Raw genomic sequence first — 27,017 nt, 5'->3', positions numbered from 1 at the left:
TTTTGTGACCCCCCCTGAGGCCCCTGCATTGAAAAGCATTGGGGACCCTGCTCTGTGTTTGCCCCTTGCACCAGCCGCCCCTGTGCCATTGAGGGTGTGTGTTTGGGGTGATCCTGTTGCCCCTCCCTGGTGTTGACCTAAACCCCCCCAGGCCGGTGTAATGGAACCGCAAGTACTTACCTTCAATCTGCTTTCTACTGAGCACCTCAGTCCTCATAGGATTCCATTATAAACCAGACGCAAAATTTGACCTCTACACCCAGCTGGCCTTGAGTTGCTGGTGGTGCACTCTTGGGTCAGCCTAAACTTTGACCTTGGACATCCTATATCCCGAATCGTAAGTTGTGTACTTACCTGTGTTCTGTGCTAACACTTTGCTGCCCCCCCCCCCGGTCTCTATGGACTCCTACGGAAAATTGCAGTGTGTCAAATTTTGAAATAGAAAATTGCTACTTACTTGTAAACTGCTTTATTTACAAAAACCAAACAAAGTATATTTGATACATATGCTTGATACCTATTGACAACTGTACTTACCTGCAACAAAGTTCTTCTGGTTCTAGTAATAAGGTAACAAAATATATTCTTGCTATATAAAAATGATTGGCCTGGAGTTAGTCATTAAGTGTGTGCCTCATTTCTTGACTGTGTACAACAGATGCTTTGCACTCCCCTCTGATAAGCCTACCTGCGCGACCACACTACCACAAAGAGAGCATTAGTATTATCTACTTTAGTCTCTGTGCACATTATTCCTCATTTTGGTATAGTATATATACAGAGCCAGATCCCTGCAAGGGCCACCATATTCTCCAGTGATGTACACATGTTGCTATTGGACAGAACATTTGATAGGTCCACCCTCTCTGAAGAAATAGCAGACTCCACTTTGGGACATCTTTAAGATAGCCTAGCAACAGCACGTACCTTAAAGTTGTGGACCCCTGCCATCCAATTTTCACACCAGTTCTGGAATTTTAAGGACTATTCCAGAGGGGTGCCTTACAGGTAGCGCCAGCCTTCCCAGCCATTGTTGCAGCAGACACCCCAGCCCTTCTGAGTGTGCAGATATGGAACTGGCAGATAGCTCGCAGACCAGCAGGGGGAAATCAGTTCTCTAGCTCCTATCCCCATACTACAACAGCCAACAGTCCACTTTAGCTTGCCCTCAGTCATGCTTGCCCAACCAGTGGGAGGCAGGAGCCAGTATTTTCCTACTTGTTGGTGATCCATTGCATTAAAAAGATGAGGCTTACAAACTGTTCAGAAAGGATAAGCACTTTCTCTCCTCCCACTGCAACATCCCTTCAGCATCAGAGTGAATTTTGGAAGGGCATCTATCTTTCCTGGTACAAGAGCTAAGCCTGTTACTCTCCAAAGTTACCAAAGAGAGGGTACTTGACTCATAAGGCAGGTAGTTGTTTCGCCCACTACTTCCTCATCCCAAAAAACATGGGTGCCTCAGGCTTATCCTGGCCATCTGGTCCCTGAATACCTTCCTGCAGAAGGACAAATTTAGAATGGTCAAAATGGCTCTGATTCTTTCTGTACTGAACGTGGCTGATGTCTTGGACTTGCAGATGTGTATTTTCATATACCCGCCCTGCAGTCCCACAGGAGTTATCTGCAGTTTAGGGTGGGCCAGGAACATTTCCAGTTTGCAGTGCCCATCTTCATTCTCACAAGCGCCACTCAGGTGTTAACAAAAGTGATAGAGGTAGTTTCTTGAAAGTTGGGTGTTCCTGTATTTCCATACCTTGTCACCTTGCTGCTGAAGGCAGGCTTCCCACAGTCAGTACACCACTGTGAAGAACTGTGATAAAGTTGGAAGCCTGAGAAAGATGTGTGTGGCGCTCCAGATCTGCACCGGAAGACGTGGAAAGAAATGAACTGACATTAGTGCGCACATGTGGGGCTTTTGTACAGATCTGCTTTGTTCACTTCACCATGCCACCTACTGATGCGCAGGAGCATCACTGGAAAACTGGCAGGGCACCAGGGGGGATATTCTAAGGTGAAGAATCTGCAGTTTGAAGTATTCACAGAAAGTACCTTTATTTTATAAAGCTCATTTTCACAGATTTAAATTATGAAGCGACGGAGACTGAAAACCATTCCAAAAGGTTCAGATGAATGAGCATCCACATACATTGAAATGCTTGCTTATTCAATTTTTAGCGTGAAGCAGCAGCACTGGATTATTGGTGCACAGTATTTGTAACACATGAGGTGACACTAAAACATACTTTATCATAAATTACATAGGTATTATATAAAGAACATGAGTTATCCATTAAAGTTTAACTGTTCAGAAATGTGCCCCCCTATCAGCAGCAAGTGTCTAAGCATTTAGGATGTATTATAGGAACCTGGCACCTAGATGATATAAATAGTTCTTCCAGTTCTCCAAAAGGAAATAATTCCTATCTTTTGAGGAAAATAAGGGAGTGTTCATATAAATCTCCCAAGTATCTCCCTACCATTGATATGCCCTGGAATTCTTTCGGGTAGCTTACAAAGATAACAATTTGTGACACTCTTCAATTTTCTTGTGTGTTTTTGAACAGCACAATAACACCCACTGTACTGCTGAAAAATTGACAATTTGACAGCCTTTTCCCTTTTTCTCTAATAGATGTTTCCAAGCTAACACATCACTGGGAAAGCGTAGTATACTGCACAGTGTAATTTTGTTGCTATTTGAGAAAACATATATTTCTTTCCGTTAAGGCAGCTCAAATAAGAGAATGACTTCATTGCCCCCTTGGAAAGACAGTGCCCAGAGTGTAGTGGGTCAAATTTAGTTTTATTAGGAATCAGGTGTTCGCTTAGCCTTCTGGCTTGCAGACCTGTGCCCCGTCACCTAGTGACTTTTAAACCACTTAGCCTGCTCTGTTTGCGCACATTTATTTAATTATTTCTTCCAAGATGGCGGATATATTTATAGTTGGGAAGATGTTTTGATTTCATGTTATCAGTGCCACTCTGTGAAGTTGTCACTATCAGCGTCAAAGACAAGTGATATACGTAGGTATTCACATCATCTCCATTTCCCACTCATATGTGAAAGGAACATAATGTACTTTTGGAGGGAATTGTTTATATAACTGTCGTCCTAAGTATGCCTTCTTATCTACTGTTTAGGAACATACCTGTGTCAGGGGTCCTACAAGAGCTGTATAAATACATCTCATGCAGACATGGATATCAGACGGATTCCTACCAGATGCCATCAACGCAATCTAGGCTACACATTGTCTTGATGCAGACCCACCCAGACACCACAGAGTCCGATCTAGAGACCTCATTCCAAGGTAACAAGGGTTGGGGGGCTCTACCCATGGACATGGTACCGGCAGATTAGGTTTAACACATCTAGCTCTCGTTAGGTTAGAGATTATGTTCCTTGTTAGGCTAGGGTATTAGGGCTTATTTTACATCTCATGCTTGTGAGCCATGAGGGTTGGGCTGACAGCTGTGACTTGAAGTAGGACTGGCCTAGTCACCTACAAACAAAAGTGCTGCCAGACTAGCAGTCTTACCCAGAGTAAGAGTCCAATTATTACACGAGATTGCCACCTTCTTTAATGTGAGGATCAGGATTGCCCACAAAACAGCATAAAATTCCTAAATTTGAGAGTAGGTCATCTTGAACTTCCATTTTATACCTTCTTCTTGTGTGTTAGTCTTAATGTTAAGTAGAAGAAAGACATTTCCTTCTGGATGAAGTCGAACAGCACACATACTCTCCTCATGGAAACAGTATGATGTACAGGTGAAGAGGGGAGATCCTTTTCATTAAGAACATATCCTCAAGCTCCCTTTAGGATCTGTAATTCTGTCAGACTTTTCCACCATTTCCACAAGTAACAGTTAATTCTACAGCTCCCCTCCATTCCTCATCCAACTGAGTTATATTGAGCAAATACTTGCCTGAATCAGACATCCGTAGCAAATGACTGTGAAAGAAAAGGAAGGTTGCAACAGTAAGGAGTTGAAAAGTCATTAGGTAAAACACCAGCAAAATGGAGTTCTGATTCTAGATGGCAGGTGGCCCATTTTCTGATACATACGTTTTTCAATAAGCAAAAGCACTAAGGCCAAAGGCAAATGCGACTGGTCTTATGGGACTAGACAGATGGTCACTCATAGGGAATTACCCATCTTCTGGGAACCCTCGGGTGCATGTTGTGTCTCACAGTATGAATAGGTCCAAGGAGATTCACAAAGAAGGAAAGGAGTGGCCTCACACACCACTGTGGGTGTCATGTTTCATCACTAGGCAGGTCACATTCACCAGAGAAAATTCTAGTGGTGAATGGGCTCCCTGTGATTATGGGGAATTCCCATGTATTCCAATATCATTTAATCATCTTTCTGGCCCACCCTTACTTTGGGCTCAGTGCTTAGAGGTTTTTATGCTTTCTAGATCTTACTTCCAACTATACTCACCCACAAAAGTACTCTCCATAATCACTGGCCAGTGAGAAGGCATGACACACAGGTGGTGTATAAGACCACACCTTTCGATTTATTGTGAATCTCCTTGGTCCTATTCGTACTGTGAGACACAACATGGACCTGATGGTTCCCGGAAGATGTGTAATTACCTCTGAGCAACTGCTTATCTTATCTCCCCAAGACAGGTCATGTATGCCTTTGGTGTTTTTAGTACATAGCTAGGGAGGACGCAAATGCTGATTGCTCCTCTTTTCCTCTCATTCCAACGGACTCCTTTTCTTGTTAGGACAAGGGTTCCTCAATTCAGTAAGCAAAAGTACTCTGTAATGAAACTGGAAAAATACTTAATAATTTCTTTACATTGGATGATTCATTAATGCAGTTCCAAAACAAATTTTTCCACACTTACTTCAAAAATAAGAAGGATTCGGCTGTCCCGGAGGTAGCGCTCATATGGATAATCTTTCATGTACCCCAGTCCTCCCAAAATCTGTAATGCCTCGCTGACACAGATCCAAGCACCTTCAGAACTAAAAACCTGTTGCAGATGGAAAATAAGTCAAGTGTAAATTGTCAAATCACTTTAAAATATCCAAAATAAAGGTTGCACTAAAGTGGTCTTTAAGTTCCCTTTCACAACCGTTGTCTAAAGTCTACAACCTGGGAGTTATATTCTATAGTGAGCTCTCTTTATAAGCCTATACACATGCTGTCACTACATTTTTTCAAGTAAGTTATTTGTTAAGAGATGTTCTGCATTTCTCCACTTCGCAAAATAAAAATAAATATTGTTAGTATCCTTGCTATTGTGATCTTCTGCCTTAACTATTGAAACACTTTTTTACATGGGCCCAACAAATCAATTACCAAATGTCAAAGTGTTTAAAAAGGTGCATCACGTCCACTTTTAGCCCTAACAGGTACAACCATATGGCACTCTCTCTAAAAGCCCTTCACTGACTGCCTGTGAGCAAGAGAGTGTGTATTAAAAGTTGGGAAAGTAGCCTTCAAACCAGAGGTATAGCGGAGAGATGCAATATTCTTCGCTCTTAACCCTAAACAATTAGTCAAAACTTCCTCACTGCTGGCAGGAGGATAGAGAGACCATCACGGCTCAACCTGAAAATAAAATAAGGTGGTGCTTCCGGTTTGGCCAAACATAAATGGCTGTTGGGGCTGAAGGTGAGTGTAGGAAAGTGCCACTGTTGGCATGGTTACACCCCCCCCACACACTTTTTTGCCCGACGTTGATGTTAACCAGGCCCCAGCACCAGTGTTCTTTCCCAAAATCAGTACCTCCGTTTCCACAATTGGCACACCCATGGCACAGAGTTAAGTCCCTTGTAAAAGGTACCCCTGGTACCAAGGGCCCTGTGGCAAAGAAAGGCTTCCAGGGGCTGCAGCATGTATTATTCCTCCCTGGGGGACCTCTCACCAAGCACATGCACAATGCTTGTGCAGCTTGTGTGTGCTGGTAAGGAGAAAAAGGCAAAGTCGACATGGCACCCCTCTCAGGGTGCCATGCCCACAAACCACTTCCTGTGTCATAGGGAAGTCTCCCCTCTAGCAGGCTTTACAGCCCTAAAGCAGAGTCCACTATACCATAGGTGAGGGCATAGCTGCATGAGCAATATGCCCCTCCAGTGTCTAAATCCATTCTTACACATTGTAAGTGCAGTGTAGCCATTTTGAGTATATGATCTGGGAGTTTGTCACGCACAAACTCCACAGCTCCATAATGGCTTCACTGAATACTGAGAAGTTTGGCATCAAACATCTCAGCACAATAAACCTACACTGATGCCCTTAGACATGCCCCATGTATGTTAGCCAAACTGCTAGTGCAGGACTGACTAATCTGTGCCAGCCTGACACTTTCAGACAAGTTTCTGACTACATGGGGTGAGAGCCTTTGTGCTCTTGGTGGCCAGAAACAAAGCCTGTTCTGGATAGTGGTGCTTCACACCTCCCCAATGCAGGAACTGTAGCACCTGGCAGTGAGTCCCAAAAGCTCAAGCCTCGAGTTTCAGTGCCCCAGGGCACTCCAGCTAGTAAAGCTGCCTCCGCCCTTCCCCCCCCCCTCCCCAGACAAAGCCCCACTTTTGGCAGCAAGTCTGGCGGGAAAATTAGGGAAAAGAGGGAAGAGTGACCACCCCAGCTAGGGCCACCCCCAAGGTGTCCAGAGCTGAGGCGACCCCCTCCCTGCAGAATCCTCCATCTTGGTTTGGAGGACAGGGACCAACAGGGTTAGGTTTGTGTCCCCCTCCCCAAAGGGAGTGGACACAAGAGTGTAGCCACCCTCAGGGACAGTAGCATTTGGATTCTGGCCTCTGACCCCTGTAATGCCCCTAAATCTAGGATTTAAGGACCCTCCTGAACCCAGCTCAACAGATTCCTGGCGACCTGACAAGAAAGAAGAACTGCTTAGCTGAACCCCCAGCAGAGAAGAAGGAAGATTACATCTGACTTGGCCCCAAGCCCTACCGGCCTGTCTCTTGCTTCAAAGAACCTGCACAAGAACAGCGACGCATCCAGCGGTGCCAGCGATCTTTGCCAAGCTCTAGAGGACTGCCCTGCACCCAAAAGGACCAAGAACACCTGTGGACAGCAGCCCTGTCCAAGAAGAAACACCACCCAGGGACTCCAGCACCACTTAGAATGCGTGAGTACTGACCACTCTGCGCCCGGCACCCACACCCCGTGTCAAGGTGGCCCAACCCACTAGAGAGGATCCCAGGCAATTGCGAGCAAGTGCCCTTTCTGGGTTGACCTCTCCACCCCTCCACAATGATGCCCAGAGAGGGAATCCAGAGGACCCCCCTTGACTGCGAAAGCTTTGGACGAAGATATCAGACGCCTAAAAGACCACTACACCCATCGCCCCAAGGTCTTGGAGAACCCGACCTCCTGTACAGCTACGTTCAGCAGACAGCCCTCCTCCCTGTCAGCGTGTGGTTTGTCCAGGTCGACCCCCTGGACCTCACCTGCAGCATCTGAGTGACCCCACCAGAGGCCCCCTGATAGAGAATCATTGGAAACCCAGTGCCTTGTTTGCACCCTGCACTCGGCCGCCCCAGTGCCGGTGAGGGTGTATGTTTGGTGCCTATGTGTGGCCCACCCCAGTGCTCCTCTAAACCCCAGGTCTGCCCTCCGAAGTCGCAGGTACTTAACCTGCAGGCAGGCCTGATTCCGAGTGCACCCAGTCTCCATAAAAGCCCATGTTAATTTTGCCTCAACTTTGACCTCTGCACCCGGCCAGCCTCATGTTGCTGGTGGTGAGTGTTTGGGGTTAACTTGAACCCCAACCTGTGGACTTCCTAGCCCCAGAGATTGGAACTGTAAGTCAAGTACTTACCTGTAAATCGTACTAACTTTTCTTCCTCCCAGGAACTGTTTCTAAAAACTGCATGGTCAACTTTCAAAACAGATAATTGCCAATATTTAAAAAAACTGTATAATCTATTGATTTCAAACAAAGTACTATTGATATGTGTGAAATGCGAATCTATTGAAGTACTCACCTGCAACTTGCATCTTGTGGTTCTAGAAATAAATTTAGAAAATATATTTTTGCTATATAAAAACCATTGGTTTGGAGGAAAGTCATTGAGTGAGTGCTTCTTCTATTGTCTGTGTGGGTACAAGAAATGCTTTGCACTACCCTCTGATAAGCCTAACTGCTTGACCACACTACCACAAAGAGAGCATTAGTAGTATCTACTTTAGCCTCTGTTAAGCCTCTGGGGAGCATCTGGACTCTGTGCATACTATATCTCATTTTGATACAGTATATTCAGAGCCAGCTTCTTACAGTGAGGCTGGGAGCATGGCCATCACTGTCCACTGTAGAGTGGAGGGTGTGCCATTTGCATGTCAGGTAGAAGCCAGCAATCAAGTTTTTCACAGAAAGAACACAGAAAATAGCTTAATTACACAGAAGTGCTATGTAAGTGCAGGGACTGAATGAACATATTGTTTCCCAAAGAAAAGAGGATCACTATGTCAAAGCGTATACATAGGTTTCATGGACTGAAAAGAGTTGAAAATGATGAATATGAATTTAATAAAATAAAATCCTAACTTGTAATTGCATACTCCACATTCTGGGTAACTATAAATTCGAAGAGAAAACTGTATTCTGGTATATATGTATCAAAATCACATAAGCAAGCAAGGGAACCCATAAACAATTTCCAGTATATAGCCATGTGTGTAAAGGAACAGCAAACGTCATGCATATGCAATAAATAAGTATGTACATGATTCGTGTATATAGTTCTGTGTGTGAAGGAAAAGTAAGTATCATGAATGTGACATTTGTTGTACCAATTTACATTCCAGGCTTTGTAGGATTTTAAAGGGTCTTCTCCTCAAGGTGTTTTTTTCACAATTTGGATAACAGGCCACTTGAAATAATTTTCTCTGTGGTCTTTTTTAACTAAATGGGGCAGATGTCACCCTACAAAACACTTGATGATGTGAGATTCTTGCTTCCACTTGTTGGGTTGTTAACCACACATAAAGAATAAGATATTTACCTTTGGTAGCAAATTATATGGGAGACACATATTCTAGTTGCAGATTCCTTACCGTAGAATTTCCCCAGGCGTCAGACTGGATCCAGAGATTTTTCTTCGAGCAGTATGCTTGTGTGCCATCGGGTGGCGTTGGTCACTCCACATTTATCGTCAGTGTCATTGCGGTCGTCTATAGGCACCACCTCAGTGCGTTGACATCAGTTTCTTTTCACCACTTCCACGCCAGAAGCATGGAGCCATGAAGAACACTGAGACTGGTGCGCCAGAACTAGGGTCCTAAAGTGAGTCCTGTCCCAAGAAATCAGTTCGCACAGATGGGAGGATGGGTGAGTCAGTATGGAGTCTGCAACTGGAGTATGTCTCTACCAGATAATTTGCCACTGAATTTGCTTGCTCATCTGAGACTTCCAGTTACCTATTCCTTACCTTAGAATAGATACCCAAGCAATACGGACCCCAGGGGTGGGTCTGCGAACCAAGATCATACTAAGAAGTCCTGCAGGACTGAACGGACAAAGTAGCCGTCCCTGTGGACCCGACTGTCTAGGCAGCAGTGTTTAGTGAACACGTGCAGAGACGTCCACGTTGCTGCCTGGGAGATGTCCAGGACTGGAACTCCGCAGGATAACGCAGTGGTTGTGGCAGTTGCTCTGGTAGAGTGAGTATGCAAACCCTCAGGAGGCTACTTCTTAGCCAAAGCACAGCAAATGTTGATGCACCCACATAATTAAAGAGTTGATTGTCCACCTGGAAGTCTTTGGTCCGAATGAGGTAGAACGCCAATGCTCTTTTTGGATCCAGACGATGGAGTCTCTCCTCTTCACAAGAAGGTTGTAGGGGTGCGTAAAAAGTAGGCAAGGTGATGGATTGGCCTACATGAAAGAATGTGAGGAGAGAGGCCCTGGTACAAAACACCACTTTGTCAGGATGTACAGAGTTAAAGAGTGGCTTCACAGAAAGAGCTTGCAGCTCACTTACTCTACGAGCAGAGGTGATGGCTACAAGAAAGGCTGTCTTTCAGGTGGGAAGCTGAGGAGGACAATTGTGAAGGGACTCAAAAGGGGACACATGAGGTAAGCGAGTACCAAGTTCAAATCTCACTGGGGCATTATAAACGTGGTAAGCGGCAACATGTGGGTAAGACCCTTGAGGAACCTCCCAACAATGGGAGATTTAAACAAGGGGGGTTGATCTGGTAGTCGGAGTAAAGCAGAGTCGGCAGACAGATAACCTTTAAGCATGCCCAGAGCCCTGCTGAGCAAGAGAGTGTACAAACAAAAGAGCCTCCGACAGAGGCGCAGAAAGGGGATCAACTGACTCGTTAGAGCACCATGACAAAAATTTGTTCCAACAACAGGCGTATACCGTTTTGGTGAAGGGATGCCTGGCTGCCAAGATAACATTACAGACTTCAGGGGGAAGGTCGAAAATTGTCAACTGCTGACGCTCAATCGTGACGCAAGAATGTGGAGACTGGACAGTTTCAGGCGGAGAACCCTCCACTGCTGCTGCAACAGAAGATCCTACCGAAGAGGCAGTCTGAGTGGGGAATCGATGGCCATGCTTACAAGCTCGGGATACTATACTCTTCGTGCACAGTCCGGAGCCGCAAAGATTACTTGGGTCCGGTCTTTCCTGATCTTCTTGAGAACTCTGAGCAGAAGTAGTATTGGCGGAAAGGCATTTAGGAGGCCTGAGTTCGACGCAAGATGAATCATCACTGAGCGAGTGAGTGCCACCTTGGATAATTCAGCGTGCAAAACAGCTGACACTGCGCCTTTTCTGCTGAGGCGAACAGATAAAACCAAGACTCTCCTCATTGCCGAAAAAGAACATGCATTGATGGCTGAGTTCGTCCGCTGACATTCAGAGAGCTCGCCAGATGTTGAACTACCAGAGATATGCCCTGACATTCCACCCATATCCTGAGGCACAGAGCCTCCTGCCAAAGGGTACACAACCCCACACCACCCTACTTGTTGCAGCACTACATGGCGGTGGTGTTGTCCGTTAACACTTGCACCACTTTTCCTTTGAGAGTGGGAAGGAATGCTTTCAATGCAAGCCTGATCGTTCTGAGCTCCCGAGGATTGATATGGAGTCTGCATTCCACTGGAGACCAGACGCCTCTGATCTCCGCTTCCCCTACGTGGCTGCCTCATCCCAGGAGTGACGCATCTGTCACTACTGTCAGATCTGGTTGGGGAAGGGAGAGTGTAGGAAGTTGGCTCTGTATGTGCTATTTCAAAGTAAAAAATAGCATGCACAGAGTCCAAGGGTTCCCCTCAGAGGTAAGATAGTGGCAAAAAGAGAGAATTCCAATGCTCTATTTTGTGGTAGTGTGGTCAAGCAGTAGGCTTATCAGAGGGTAGTGTTAAGCATTTGTTGTACACACACAGGCAATAAATGAGGAACACACACTCAAAGACAATTCCAGGCCAATAGGTTTTTATATAGAAAAATATATTTTCTTAGTTTATTTTAAGAACTACACGTTCAAGATTTACAAACAATACTTTAAATGAAAGGTATTTCACTTAGGAACTTTGAATTAGCAAAATAGCATATACAGTTTTCACACAAATTGCAATAAGCTATTTTAAAACTGGACACTGCAATTTTCAACAGTTCCTGGGGGAGGTAAGTGTTTGTTAGTTTTTGCAGGTAAGTAAACCACCTACAGGGTTCAAAGTTGGGTCCAAGGTAGCCCACTGTTGGGGGTTCAGGGCAACCCCAAAGTTACCACACCAGCAGCTCAGGGCCAGTCAGGTGCAGAGGTCAAAGTGGTGCCCAAAACACATAGGCTTCAATGGAGAAGGGGGTGCCCCGGTTCCAGTCTGCCAGCAGGTAAGTACCCACGTCTTTGGAGGGCAGACCAGGGGGGCTTTGTAGGGCACCGGGGGGGACACAAGTCAGCACAAAAAGTACACCCACAGCGGCACGGGGGCGGTCGGGTGCAGTGTGCAAACAGGCGTCGGGTTTGCAATGTAGTTCAATGGGAGGCCTAGGGGTCTCTTCAGCGATGCAGGCAGGCAAGGGGGGGCTCCTCGGGGTAGCCACCACCTGGGCAAGGGAGAGGGCCACCTGGGGGGTCGCTCCTGCACTGGAGGTCGGATCCTTCAGGTCCTAGCGGCTGTGGGTTCAGTGTCCTTACCAGGCATTGGGTCTTTGAAGCAGGCAGTCACGGTCAGGGGGAGCCTCTGGATTCCCTCTGCAGACGTCGCTGTGGGGGCTCAGGGGGGGGTCAACTCTGGCTACTCACAGGCTCGCAGTCGCCGGGGAGTCCTCCCTGTAGTGTTGGTTCTCCACAAGTCAAGCCGGGGGCGTTGGGTGCAGAGTGTAAAGTCTAACGCTTCCGGTGGAAAACGTGTGTTCTTTAAAAGTTGCTTCTTTGTTGCAAAGATGTTTCTTCTTTGGAGCAGAGCCGCTGTCCTTGGGAGTTCTGGGTCCTTATAGATGGAGGGTAGTCCCCTGAGGCTTCAGAGGTCGCTGGACCCTGTGAAACGCGTCGCTGGTGCAGTTTTTCTTGAAGTGGGGAGACAGGCCGGTAGGGTTTTCAGCTCAGCAGTCCTTCTTCATCTTAGGTTGCAGGAATCTAGTTACCTAGGTTCTGGGAGCCCCTAAATACTCGATTTAGGGGTGTGTTTACATCTGGGGGGTTAGTAGCCAATGGCTACTAGCCCTGAGGGTGGCTACACCCTCTTTGTGCCTCCTCCCTGAGGGGAGGGGGGCACATCCCTAATCCTATTGGGGAAATCCTCCATCTGCAAGATGGAGGATTTCTAAAAGTCAGAGGGGGTCATTCTGACCCCGGCGGGAGCCGCCCGCCTGGAGGGAACCGCCAGAATACCGCTGCGCGGTCAAAAGACCGCCACGGGTATTCTGGGTTTCCCACTGGGCTGGGCCAAAAGGCCGCCCGCCAGCCCAGTGGGAAACACCCCTCCATGAGGATGCCGGCTCCGAATGGAGCCGGCGGAGTGGAGGATGTGCGACGGGTGCAGTAGCACCCGTCGCGAATTTCAGTGTCTGCTAAGCAGACACTGAAATTAAGGGTGGGGCCCTCTTACGGGGGCCCCTGCAGTGCCCATGCCACTGGCATGGGCACTGCAGGGGCCCCCAGGGGCCCCACGACACCCCATACCGCCATCCTGTTCCTGGGGTGTCTGAATCCCCATGGCGGCGCAGCAAGCTGCGCCGCCATGGAGGATTCAGCAGGGCAGCGGAAAACCGGCGGGACACCGCCGGTTTTCCTGTTCTGACCGCGGCCATACCGCCGCGGTCAGAATGCCCTGCGGAGCACCGCCAGCCTGTTGGCGGTGCTCCCGCCGACCCCGGCGGTCCTTGACCGCCGGGGTCAGAATCACCCCCAGAGTCACCTCAGCTCAGGACACCTTAGGGGCTGTCCTGACTGGCCAGTGACTCCTCCTTGTTTTTCTCATTATCTCCTCTGGCCTTGCCGCCAAAAGTGGGGCCGTGGCCACTAGCTGGAGTGCCCTGGGGTGCTATAACAAAGGGGGTGAGCCTTTGAGGCTCACCGCCAGGTGTTACAGTGTCTGCAGGGGGAGGTGAGAAGCACCTCCACCCAGTACAGGCTTTGTTACTAGCCACAGAGTGACAAAGGCACTCTCCCCATGTGGCCAGCAACATGTCTGGTGTGTGGCAGGCTGCTAAAACTAGTCAGCCCACACTGGAAGTCAGGTATGGTTTCAGGGGGCATCTCTAAGATGCCCTCTGGGGTGTATTTTACAATAAAATGTAAAATGTACACTGGCATCAGTGTGCATTTATTGTGCTGAGAAGTTTGATACAAACTTCACAGTTTTCAGTGTAGCCATTATGGTGCTGTGGAGTTCGTGCATGACAGACTCCCAGACCATATAGTCTTATGGCTACCCTGCACTTACAATGTCTAAGGTTTTGCTTAGACACTGTAGGGGCATAGTGCTCATGCACTTATGCCCTCACCTATGGTATAGTGCACCCTGCCTTAGGGCTGTAAGGCCTACTAGAGGGGTGACTTATCTATGCCATAGGCAGTGTGAGGTTGGCATGGCACCCTGAGGGGAATGCCATGTCGACTTAGTCATTTTATCCCCATCAGCACACACAATCTGGCAAGCAGTGTGTCTGTGCTGAGTGAGGGGTCCCCAGGGTGGCATAAGATATGCTGCAGCCCTTAGAGACCTTCCCTGGCATCAGGGCCCTTGGTACCAGTTACAAGGGACTTACCTGGATGCCAGGGTGTGCCAATTGTGGAAACAAAAGTACAGGTTAGGGAAAGAACACTGGTGCTGGGGCCTGGTTAGCAGGCCTCAGCACACTTTCAAATCATAACTTGGCATCAGCAAAGGCAAAAAGTCAGGGGGTAACCATGCCAAGGAGGCATTTCCTTACAGAGAGAATCTGCTGTTGACCTAATCGCGGTTCAAAAGCCACTACTGCATATCTTGTGCAGTTTACTCTGATACCTGGACCATGTTGGAGAGATTCCCCTGATGCTGCACCTACTGGAACTCCAGGTCCCACTGCAGAGCCCGCATTTGCCATCTGGCATGTTAACGTCCAGGAGGCCAGGAGGTCCAGCCGCCTCAGTCATTCTCACTGAAACCCAGGACAGAGGCTCAACCATCTAACAGCCAATTCCTTATCTTGTGAATATTCTACAGATGCCAGAATGAATCCGGAAACATTTAGATCAGTTCTCCTGCATGCCAAGAGTTATTGTTTGGCTCTGCGTTGACGTTCTGCTCCTCAAGTGACAAACGGAGCCGCATAAAGGCGCAACCCATGCACATGGTTTTTAGTTGCTTTCTAAGCTGTCCAAACCCTCAGTGCAGAGCACATCTGAAGATTGGCATGAGCAGTGTGCAGATCTCCAGGCTTGAAACATTTTACGATACAAAAACTCATTTCACAGAACAGGGAGTTGGGAGGGCCGGTGAGGAATGTGCAGTTTGAGTATTCACCACAAACATTGTTACTGAAGGGGAGTATCTTGTTTATTTGCTGGATACTAATTGCAGATTGTGGATACCTCACAAAGTGGTGGGTTTGTAAACTGCCTGAGACCAACACGTCCTGCAGGACAGAGTGGGTAAAACGTCGCCTCTCAACGGACGGACCCATCTGTCGAGGCAATAGTGCTTCATGAACATGTGTACTGATGCCCGTGTTGCTGCATAACGGATATCTAGGAAAGGCATTCCATGAGCAGCTTTGACCCAGGTAGAATGAACCGACAAGCCTTCTAGGGGCTGCTTCACCAGGTGTAGCAGATCTTTATGCAGAGAACACTTCATTGAGAGATCTTGGCCCCAGAAAACTCCACAAATAGCTGATTGTCCTTTCAATTCAATGTTCCTTTCGATGATCAACAAGAAGCTTAATCTTCATTCAGGGTTCAAACTATGGCGTCTTTTACTCTTTAGAGTGATGAAGTAGAGCAAAGAATGCCAAAACGGTGACAGCCTGGCTACGATGAAAATGAGTAATCACTTTCAGGAGAAATGAAGCTCAGGTCTTCTAAACCAACTTATCTGGGAAGAGGGTAGTATACCGTGGGTTGTGTCAGAAACCTCAGTCGGTCTCTAAGGGTCTTATTCTCCTCCAAAGCCTAATTCAATTGTTGTGTATCCCATCCAAAACTGAGGCTAAAGCCTTCACATCTAATCCCTCAGCCATTCTGCTCAGGTGGAAGGCAGCTTTCAGGGTACTTCAATCTGTCAGAAACCTCTGTCAGACAAGGACGTACCTGTGACCTGGATTACACAGGAGCAGAAGAAAGCTTCCCAAATCCCAACCTCTACTGCATGCAACAAGTGTAAAACCTGTCATATACACCAGACAGGGAGGAAGGGGATGGGAAAGAAAAGACAGACTGCCACTGATGATATGCTGCTAGTTCTCAACGTACAAACAACTTAATGGTTTCTTTTCCTGGAGTTCAGAATAAGTTCCTCAACTGCACCTGTAGCCAAGGCAAAAAGAACAAGGTACTTACCTTCGTTAATGCCTTATCTGGTAGAGACACACACTAGCCGCAGATTCCTTATATTAGAATTCTCCCCCAAGCGTCAGACTGGATCCAGACATTTTTCCTCAGCAGTACGGCTGCGCCTCGGTAGAGGGCGTCGATCGACTCAGCAGCGACGTTGTCTTCCAACACGATGTTATTGGAGTCCATATATTCCCTCGTCATATGCGCTAACGTCAGTTTCTTCCATGACTTGAAGCCGCAGAACAACACGGAACCACAGAGAAACTGGTAGTGAAATAATAAAAAAGAGTAATATTGTATATGCCAACCAGAAAAGAAAAGACACGCCATGAGATGTACAATAATGAAAATGTCACTTACCCAGTGTACATCTGTTCGTGGCATTAGTCGCTGCAGATTCACATGTTGAGCACAGTCCGCTGCCTGGTGTTGGGCTCGGAGTATTACAAGTTGTTTTTCTTCGAAGAAGTCTTTTTTGGTCACCGGACCGAAGGACTCCTCCCTCTTCGGCTCCATTGCGCATGGGCGTCGACTCCATCTTAGATTGTTTTCCCCGCAGAGGGTGAGGCTGGAGTTGTTTGCTATAAATAGTGCCCATGCAATGGAGTGAATACGTATGTACATAAAAAGTTTATAATAATTATTTACAAATGTACAAATGTTTAAGATTTAAGATTTACTTCTAAACGGCTACAGGCTTCCCGGGGAGGCGAGAGGGCACATGTGAATCTGCAGCGACTAATGCCACGAACAGATGTACACTGGGTAAGTGACATTTTCAGTTCGATGGCATATGTTGCTGCAGATACACATGTTGAGCATAGACTATAAAGCAGTTACCTCCCCTAAAAGCGGTGGTTTAGCCTGTAGGAGTTGAAGTAGTTTGGAATAATGTTCTTAGTACAGCTTGGCCCACTGTAGCTTGTTGTGCATTTAGTACATCTACACAGTAGTGTTTAGTAAATGTATGAGGCGTAGACCAGGTTGCAGCCTTACATATTTCGCTCATAGGAATGTTTCCTAGAAAGGCCATTGTAGCACCTTTCTTTCTGGTTGAGTGTGCCTTTGGTGTAATAGGCAATTCTCTCTTGGCTTTAAGATAGCATGTTTGAATACATCTGACTATCCATCTAGCAATGCCTTGTTTAGAGATTGGATTTCCTATGTGTGGTTTTTGAAAAGCTATGAACAGTTGTTTTGTTTTCCTGATTAACTTTGTTCTGTCAATGTAGTACATTAGTGCTCTTTTGATGTCTAATGTATGTAGTGCCCTTTCAGCCACGGAATCTGGCTGTGGGAAGAACACTGGTAATTCTACTGTTTGATTTAAATGGAATGGTGAGATTACTTTTGGTAGAAATTTTGGATTTGATCTTAGAACTATTTTATTTTTGTGTATTTGAATAAATGGTTCTTGTATGGTAAATGCCTGTATTTCACTTACTCTTCTGAGGGATGTGATTGCAATGAGAAATGCGACTTTCCACGTTAAATATTGCATTTCACAGGAATGCATGGGTTCAAAAGGTGGACCCATGAGTCTTGTTAAGACGATGTTAAGGTTCCATGAAGGAACTGGTGGTGTTCTTGGTGGTATAATTCTTTTTAGCCCTTCCATGAATGCTTTAATAACTGGTATTCTAAATAGAGACGATGAATGAGTAGTTTGTAGGTAAGCAGATATTGCTGCGAGGTGTATTTTTATAGATGAAAAAGCGAGGGTTGCTTTTTGCAAATGTAGTAAGTATCCCACTATGTCCTTTGTAGAGGCATGCAATGGTTGGATTTGATTGGTATGGCAGTAGCAAACAAATCTTTTCCACTTAGATGCATAGCAGTGTCTAGTGGAAGCTTTTCTAGCTTGTTTTATGACCTCCATACATTCTTGTGTGAGGTCTAAGTGTCCGAATTCTAGGATTTCAGGAGCCAAATTGCTAGATTCAATGATGCTGGGTTTGGATGCCTGATCTGTTGTTTGTGTTGTGTTAACAGATCTGGTCTGTTGGGTAGTTTGACATGCGGTACTAGTGAAAGGTCTAGTAGAGTTGTATACCAAGGTTGTCTTGCCCATGTGGGTGCTATCAGTATGAGTTTGAGTTGGTTTTGACTCAATTTGTTTACTAGATATGGAAGGAGAGGGAGAGGGGGAAAAGCGTATGCAAATATCCCTGACCAACTCATCCATAGAGCATTGCCTTGTGATTCGCGGTGTGGGTACCTGGATGCGAAGTTTTGGCATTTTGCGTTTTCTTTTGTTGCGAACAAATCTATCTGGGGTGTTCCCCAAATTTGAAAGTAATTGTTCAGAACTTGGGGGTGAATTTCCCATTCGTGGACTTGTTGGTGATCTCGCGAAAGGTTGTCTGCTAGTTGGTTTTGGATCCCTGGAATAAATTGTGCTATTAGGCGAATGTGGTTGTGAATCGCCCACTGCCATATTTTTTGTGTTAGGAGACACAATTGTGTTGAGTGTGTTCCTCCTTGTTTGTTTAAATAATACATTGTTGTCATGTTGTCTGTTTTGACAAGAATGTATTTGTGTGTTATTATGGGTTGAAAGGCTTTTAACGCTAGAAATACTGCTAACAGTTCTAGGTAATTTATATGAAATTTTGTTTGGTGTACGTCCCATTGTCCTTGAATGCTGTGGTGATTGAGGTGTGCTCCCCACCCTGTCATGGAAGCATCTGTTGTTATAACGTATTGAGGCACTGGGTCCTGAAATGTCCGCCCTTTGTTTAAATTGTTGCTGTTCCACCATAGAAGTGAGAGGTATGTTTGGCGGTCTACCAACACCAGATCTAGAAGTTGACCCTGTGCTTGTGACCATTGTGATGCTAGGCACTGTTGTAAGGGTCGCATGTGTAGTCTTGCGTTTGGGACAATGGCTATGCATGATGACATCATGCCTAGAAGTTTTAGCACAAATTTTGCTTGTATCTTTTGGTTTGGAAACATAGCACTTATTACCTTGAGGAATGCTTGAACTCTTTGTGGACTTGGAGTGGCAATTCCTTTTGATGTGTTGATGGTTGCCCCTAGATATTGTTGTGTCTGACACGGTTCGAGGTGTGACTTTGTATAGTTGATGGAGAAACCCAGTTTGTGAAGGGTTTGTATGACATATGTGGTGTTGTTTGTGCACTTTCTTACTGTGTTGGTCTTGATTAGCCAATCGTCTAGGTAAGGAAACACATGTATTTGTTGTCTCCTGATATGTGCTGCTACTACTGCTAGACATTTTGTGAATACTCTTGGTGCAGTTGTTATTCCGAATGGCAACACCTTGAATTGGTAATGTATTCCTTTGAATACGAACCTTAGGTACTTTCTGTGAGAAGGATGTATCGGTATATGAAAGTACGCATCTTTTAGGTCTAATGTGGTCATGTAATCTTGCTGTTTGAGCAGTGGAATGATGTCTTGTAGTGTGACCATGTGAAAGTGGTCCGATATGATGTAGGTATTTAGTGTCCTGAGATCTAATATTGGTCTTAATGTTTTGTCTTTTTTTGGAATTAGAAAGTACAGGGAGTAAACTCCTGTGTTTTTTTGTTGTACTGGTACTAATTCTATTGCATCCTTTTGCAGTAATGCTTGAACTTCTAGTCCTAAAAGTTCTAAATGTTGTAGTGACATTTTGCGTGTTTTTGGAGGGATGTTTGGTGGGAATTTGTGGAATTCTATGCAATAGCCATGTTGGATTATTGCTAGTACCCAATTGTCTGTTGTAATCTGCTGCCAAGATTGGTAGAATTGGCTTAGTCTTCCCCCCACTGGTGTTGAGTGAAGGGGTTGTGTGACTTGAAAGTCACTGTTTAGGTGGAGGTGTTTTTGGAGTTTGGAATTTTCCCCTACTCCTTGGGAATTGACCCCCTCTATATCCCCTGAAACCTCCCCTTTGGAATGAACCCTGATAGGGTGTGGTTCTTGTTTGTTGGCTGGTGGTGTCTGTGGGTTGGCCACGAAACCCCCCTCTAAATGGAGTTTTTCGAAAAGAGCCTCTGCTCTGCGGGGAGTAGAGTGCGCCCATGGCTTTGGCCGTGTCTGTGTCCTTTTTAAGTTTTTCAATGGCTGTGTCCACTTCAAGGCCAAAAAGTTGTTTTTCGTTGAAGGGCATATTAAGGACAGCCTGCTGGATTTCAGGTTTGAACCCTGAAGTGCGGAGCCATGCGTGTCTCCTTATGGTGACAGCAGTGTTGACTGTTCTTGCTGCAGTATCGGCTGCGTCCATTGAAGAGCGGATTTGATTGTTCGAGATCGTTTGTCCCTCTTCAACTATTTGCTGCGCCCTTTTTTGGTATTCCTGGGGAAGATGGTCTATGAGAAGTTGCATCTCATCCCAGTGTGCGCGGTCATATCGGGCTAGCAGCGCTTGAGAATTTGCGATGCGCCATTGGTTGGCTGCCTGTGATGCGACTCTTTTTCCTGCCGCATCAAATTTTCGGCTTTCTTTGTCCGGAGGTGGGGCGTCGCCAGATGTATGGGAATTTGCTCTTTTGCGAGCTGCCCCTACTACTACGGAGTCAGGTGGTAACTGCGAAGTAATAAACACTGGGTCTGTGGGTGGTGGTTTATATTTCTTATCCACCCTTGGGGTGATGGCTCTTGATTTTACGGGCTCTTCAAAAATTTGTTTTGCGTGCCGCAACATCCCTGGTAGCATTGGGAGACATTGATATTGGCTATGTGTAGCCGAGAGGGTGTTAAATAAAAAATCATCCTCTATAGGATCGGAATGCAGTTGGACATTGTGGAATTCTGCTGCCCTAGCCACCAGTTGCGAGTATGAGGTACTGTCCTCTGGCGGTGACGGCTTTGTGGGGTATGAATCGGGATCATTGTCCGGCACTGGGGTGTCGTATAAGTCCCAAGCGTCTTGATCCTGATTATCTTGACTTATAGTAGTTTGCGCTGGTGAGTGCATTTGTGGCGGAGTTTGTGCCGGCGATGCCTGTTGTGGTGGAGAGGGCGGAGGCGTGACTTTTTTAACCACTTTGGCTTGTGGTTGTGCGTCATCCTTGAGAAATCCGATCCTTCTTTTTCTCATTATTGGGGGAAGGGTTGATATCTTCCCTGTGTCTTGTTGGATGTACAGTCTCTTTTGTGTGTAGTCTGATTCTACACTTTGGAGCTCTTGTCCAAGTCTGTGCATCTGGCCACTTATTCCTTGTTCCTCTGTGTAGGAAGGAGGTGTGGAACTTTTCGGCGCCAAGAGAGAATCTTTTTTCGGCTTCGGTACCGACTGAATTTTTGTGGCTTTCGGCAGTGTGTCTCGGTGCCAATGTTTTTCGGTGCCGGCATCTTGTTTTTGCTTCTCGGAGCCGCTATCTCGGCTCCGTGGTTGCTCCATGGCGGTCCCTCGACCGGAGTCGGGTGTCTTCGCTATGGGCGTGCCCTTTTTCGGCGCCTTCGACGGGTCGCCGGTTTTATGGGTCGAGCCATGGCCTGTTGGCAGTGGCGTCCCCTGGGCTTTTGTTTTTTCGATGGTCTTTATTTTCGACGTCTTACTCACTGTTTGTTGTTGTTGTTCGACGTCGGAGTCTCCGGATTCTGAGTCCGGAACCGAGAATGTTTCCTCTTCGTCGTCGAAACGTTGTTTTGTCGGCGTGGACGCCATTTGTAGACGCCTGGCTCTTCGGTCCCGGAGTGTTTTTCTGGACCGGAAGGCTCGACAGGCCTCACAGGTATCCTCCTTGTGCTCGGGGGACAAGCACAAGTTACAGACCAAGTGCTGATCTGTATAAGGATACTTACTGTGACATTTTGGGCAGAAACGGAACGGGGTCCGTTCCATCGGCTTCGGCGTCACACGCGGTCGGGCCGACCAGGCCCCGATGGGGGATCGAAGCTACCCCAAAGTCTTCCGATGATCGGTGTACCTAACTATCCCGATACCGAACGGAACAATACCGACACTTTTTTCCGAGATTCTGACTAACTTTCCGAACCGAAACACGGAGCGAAAAGGAACACGTCCGAACCCGACAGCGGAAAAAAAACAATCTAAGATGGAGTCGACGCCCATGCGCAATGGAGCCGAAGAGGGAGGAGTCCTTCGGTCCCGTGACCAAAAAAGACTTCTTCGAAGAAAAACAACTTGTAATACTCCGAGCCCAACACCAGGCAGCGGACTGTGCTCAACATGTGTATCTGCAGCAACATATGCCATCGAACCTAGAAAACACCCAACATCACCCCAAGTGAGAATGAAGGATGTATAGTTCACAAGCAGGGAGGATGGGTGGGTCGATAAGGAATCTGGGGCTAGTCTGTGTATCTACCAGATAAGGAATTACCGAAGTTAAGTAACTTGTTCATCTGATAGAGACAACTAGCCACAGATTCCTTATCTTGGAATTAGATACCCAGGCAATACCTCTCCAGAGAAGTGGTGTGAACGGGTCAAACCAGTTTCGCAAAGAACAGCCCGGTAACACAGAGGAATAACCAGGCTGGAGACAGAAAGGGCGAGAGAATAACATAAGTTACTCATATGAATAAATTACCGGCATATGCTCAGGGAAAATGCGAACTCAGGACTGGTAAGGGAAAGAGTCCACAAGAAACTAGGCAGTGACCCTACCCAGAAGGTAGTAAAAACTGCAAAAAAAAAAAAAAAAAAAACAGGCAGAGAAGAACTACAAAACACGTGATAGAAAACATGTATAAGAATCAAAGTAGAAGGACAAGCGTAAGCGTGCAATACAAACAATCTCACAGTCAGAATGAGATAGTACCCCAGGAGAGGCGATATGTGACAAAGACGCACAAGCTAAAACAGAACACAGTGTGAGGAAAAGAACAAATGAAAAATTTAAAGAGTACCAGTAGACCAGCAATGGTTACCTCAGAAGGAGATGGGAAAACAGCTCCAGGCCCCAATGGAAGAATAAAGGGGGAAAAAGGCCAGTAAGGCCCTGCGCAAAAGTGAAAAGTGTACGGACATACACAAGGCAGGGTAAGGGAGACAGTCAAAAAGAGAACACTGAAGCGGAACTGGAACGACAAGATGAATTAAACTGAAGGTCCCATGTGAACCCAGAGCAAAAAATGAATGTGAGAAAAGTAATGAAGGGGAACAAAACAGCCCGGACAAAGAAAACAGGCTTGAAAACAAGGAAGTAGCCTGACATGGGAACCGGAGGCAGAATAAGCATCCACACACAAAGGAGCCCACAGAACAGTGCAACAGAAAAGCACAGAACATATTGAAAGGAGCGTAACCGAAAAGCAAACCAATCATGGCACCCCGACGAAAGACGAGGGCAGGAAAAAAACATGAAATCGGAGACATGTTAAGAGACAAGAGTCTGAAAAGACCAACTCCACAAAGCTGCGAGGGTCTATGACCGTGTCAAGGAAGATGGGGAAGCATGGAAGACAACCGTTGGCCGTGGCCAAGGAAAAAAGATAGGAATCATGGCAAGGTGTCAAAAACACCAGATGCATAGCGAAAACACAGAACTCTCCCTGAGCCAGAAGGATGGAACATACGGTAAGGAACAGAGAGAATCAGTGCTCAGAAACAACGAACAGATAGACAAGAGACACAATCCCCGTAGGCGTGCAGAGAAAGGGACCAAACGACCTGTCGTTAGCAGATCAACCAAGAATAATGGAAGGAAGACCGACAACAGGAAGCAAACGGTAGCACGTTTCCCAAGCCATTACAATGAACAAGGAAGGCGAGGCAAAAGGCACCAAGCAAGCCGTAAAACGTCTGCACAAGCCAGGGCAGGAAGAGCACCAAACCCCTCCATTCGAAGTGGTGGGAAACTGTTGAATGTGGCAGCAGAATGAAGAATCAAAGAACAAGGGATACCCCTGCATAGTTCAGAAGGAGGAACAGCACTGCCTCAAGAAGAGGGAGTACAAGAAAATAATCCACAACATCCTGTAAGAAAGAAAGAACCCATGAACAACAGCACAAGGAAAGCACAAACTCAGGAAGGACGCGAAAGGAGTGGGCAAGAGGTAAAATGGAAGAAGAGGAAAGTACCCTCCATTGGCGAGTATAATAGCACCGTCCGTGCCTTTTTTTTTTTTTTTACATAAACAGTGTTGCACTGGTGAGCCAGAGTCCTACGTTATGGGGGAGCTTGCGCCACAAAAGGTAAGAGACGCTAACACTAAGCCAGTGCATTATGGACCTGGAAGAAATGTAAATAACGAAGGTTACGGGAGAAGCAATCAAGAACACCCTGAAAGACAGGGAGGGGGATCTGCAACAAGCACCAATATGAGCTTGAAGCAGAGGAAAACAAGGACAATGTAGAATCCATTGGGAAAAAAATGGGAAAAGAAGACATAATATTAAGAAGCTTCACCAGAGGTGGAGGCCCTACAAAAAGTAGGTAAGAATTGGCTCCCGGAGGAGTACAACACCATATTCCCACATGGGAAGAAAAACAAGGTAAACGCGTAAAGTAGCTTACTACCAAAAGCTCAAAAGAGCGAACGTCCAACCCAATCTCCAAATCAACAGAGACGATGGGGAAGATGCCTAGGGTAAATTAAGGAGAGGCAATGTAGTCAGAATGCACAACAAAAAGAGAACCACTTACCGTGGAATGAAAAGGCCAAAAGAGGTCTAAGGGAACCGCCAGTATATATGGCCAAATTATAAGAGAGCCCCCAACCCGCCTCAGAAGTAGACCTGCAACTTAACATGGCAAGAATCTGCTGAATGGAAACGAAACAGAGTTGGAACTCACACAGAAAGTATACTGACATGCATCAGTAAATGGGCCCTGGAATCAAATCCCCGTACAGAGGAGCCTACGGCAGCAGAAGCACCAGACTAGGCCACGGAACTACAGCACAACCGAAATGAGCAGCAGCATGAAAAGCACACAGAGCACCATGAAAAGAGGTGTATCAATATCCAACGTAGATAAAAAAAATAGACTGGAAAGAACAGGAGGAGACTCTGAATGGACTCAGAAGTCACAGAGCTGCACAAAATGCAATAACGTTTAACAGAAACAGGTGAGTACATAACAGAACCCTGAAAGGAACCTGGCCGTACAAATATAGGTGCAAAGGAGCAGCCTTTGTGCATCAGAAGAGGACAGACATTAGTCCACAACATGGGAATCGAGAAAACGGTGCTAGGCTGAATCTGCATGTGCCCCATCAAATGGCATATCAAGAAAAGCATCCCACACTGGAGATGAAAACTTTGAAGCGGATAACCAAGTCCTGTGACAAATGACAAGAGAGGCAGCCATGACCCGACCAATGGAATCAGTAGAATCCATACCTGAACGAACTGTAAGTCGAGCAACCTATTGACCATCTCTGATCAAAGGTGTCGGGGCAGTGTGAACATCATCAGATAGCGTGGCACAAACGTTCCACGGAGTCCCTGAGAGTATGAGAAAACCGGGCCAACACACAGGAAGTGTTGGTGGAACGAAGGGCAGCACTAGAAGAGACAAAAATATGCCTGCCGGCAACGTCTAGCTAACTAGAATCACTGTGCGGCAGAGTCAGAGGAATATGCTCCAAATCCCGGATGCCCAAAGCAGTTTGGACAACAAACCCCGAGAGTTAGGGTGGTGGCAAAGGCACAAGGGATTTTCCTGTGACGGCCGATGCCTGTATGAGATAGAACAGCCCACCGAAGGACAGGCTGAGTCCAGACACCAAGAAGAATGTTGTACTCGCAAAAAGGCAGAAGGGATTCAGTGTCAGAATGATCTGGAGTAAAAGTTAACAATGGATCAGTGGATAATTGCACCAAAGGAAAGTGTAAGTTCAAAACTTAAGACACCTGCCTCAAGACATCCGCAAAGGCAGAGCTGACTTCCGTCACCAATCCAGGGGACAAGAGTAGGCTAGATGCTGGTGAGGAGTCTAGACCACTTGCCGTGGCTAAATCAAGCACCCAATCAGAGAATGAACCCAGAAGGGGCTCCATAAAGGGAGCAGGAGGCTGAGTAGGAGGCACAGATAGTGGATTCCAGCACAGCAACCATATACAAATCACACGGCGCCGCTCCTGGCGTCGGGGTCAACGCCGAAAGGGGGAATCTTCCTTGGAAGCTGCATCATCCAACTCCAGGGAAATCAGTATAGGGGTGCCATGTGGAGTCATCTGACCCAATGGCACCGTGAGGGGTGTCAGGACAACAGGATCAGGTGGAGGAGACAGAGGTCGTACGAGGCCATGCACCGGGGCCGATTCTACGCCGGAGTCGGAGTCAAGACTGTGAACAGGCACTGAGATGGAAACCGCCGGCGAATACCCAGTCACAGCATTCACCACCCGTAAGGAAATGCCTCCTTGGCATGGTTACCCCCTGACTTTTTGCCTTTGCTGATGCCAAGTTATGATTTGAAAGTGTGCTGAGGTCTGCTAACCAGGCCCCAGCACCAGTGTTCTTTCCCTAAAACTGTACCTTTGTTTCCACAATTGGCACACCCTGGCATCCAGATAAGTCCCATGTAACTGGTACGCGTGGTACCAAGGGCCCTGATGCCAGGGAAGGTCTCTAAGGACTGCAGCATGTGTTATGCCACCATGGGGACCCCTCACTCAGCACAGACACACTGCTTGCCAACTTGTGTGTGCTGGTGGGGAGAAAATGACTAAGTCGACATGGTACATGGTGCATACTGGCATTGTGCTGCTAACAAGTTTAAGTGCAGATGTGGTATACCAAATCTACCTCTCATATACGGGATCATCAGCATGTCCCAGCCGACGAGAGGGCATTTACTAGACCAAATGAGCTTTAGAAGCAGGCTGTAGTCTAGTGAAGAATGTGTTGGTTAGAGGAATAGGTATATTCAGGAAAGAATGAAGAAACTTAAGGATTACCACCATTAATATAATTGATAAGTGCCCCACCCATAGACAGCGGCAATCTGATCCACCGATCTATCTCGGTAGTTAGCGTGTCAATAGCAGGGCTGTTTTTTTAAGCTCTTTATTGGGATGCAGAAAGATGCCTAAATATTTAAATGAGCCATCACACCAGTCCAGTAGGAATTCACTGTGAAAAGGTGTAGTG

The 27,017-nt window shown here is 46.6% G+C and overlaps 1 protein-coding gene across 1 annotated transcript in view; it reads right to left on the bottom strand.

Moving 5' to 3' along the window:
- ACAD9 (acyl-CoA dehydrogenase family member 9) overlaps positions 1-27,017 on the bottom strand; it is a 386,804-nt gene that overhangs the window by 122,507 nt on the left and 237,280 nt on the right. The window contains exon 12 of the mRNA XM_069206630.1: positions 4,871-4,999. Coding sequence (XP_069062731.1) covers positions 4,871-4,999 — 129 coding nt within the window. The remainder of the gene's footprint in view (positions 1-4,870; positions 5,000-27,017) is intronic.

The sequence above is a fragment of the Pleurodeles waltl genome, chromosome 9 (genome assembly GCF_031143425.1).
Source record: "Pleurodeles waltl isolate 20211129_DDA chromosome 9, aPleWal1.hap1.20221129, whole genome shotgun sequence".
NCBI lineage: Eukaryota > Metazoa > Chordata > Amphibia > Caudata > Salamandridae > Pleurodeles > Pleurodeles waltl.
This window is presented reverse-complemented; position numbering and strand designations above follow the sequence as displayed.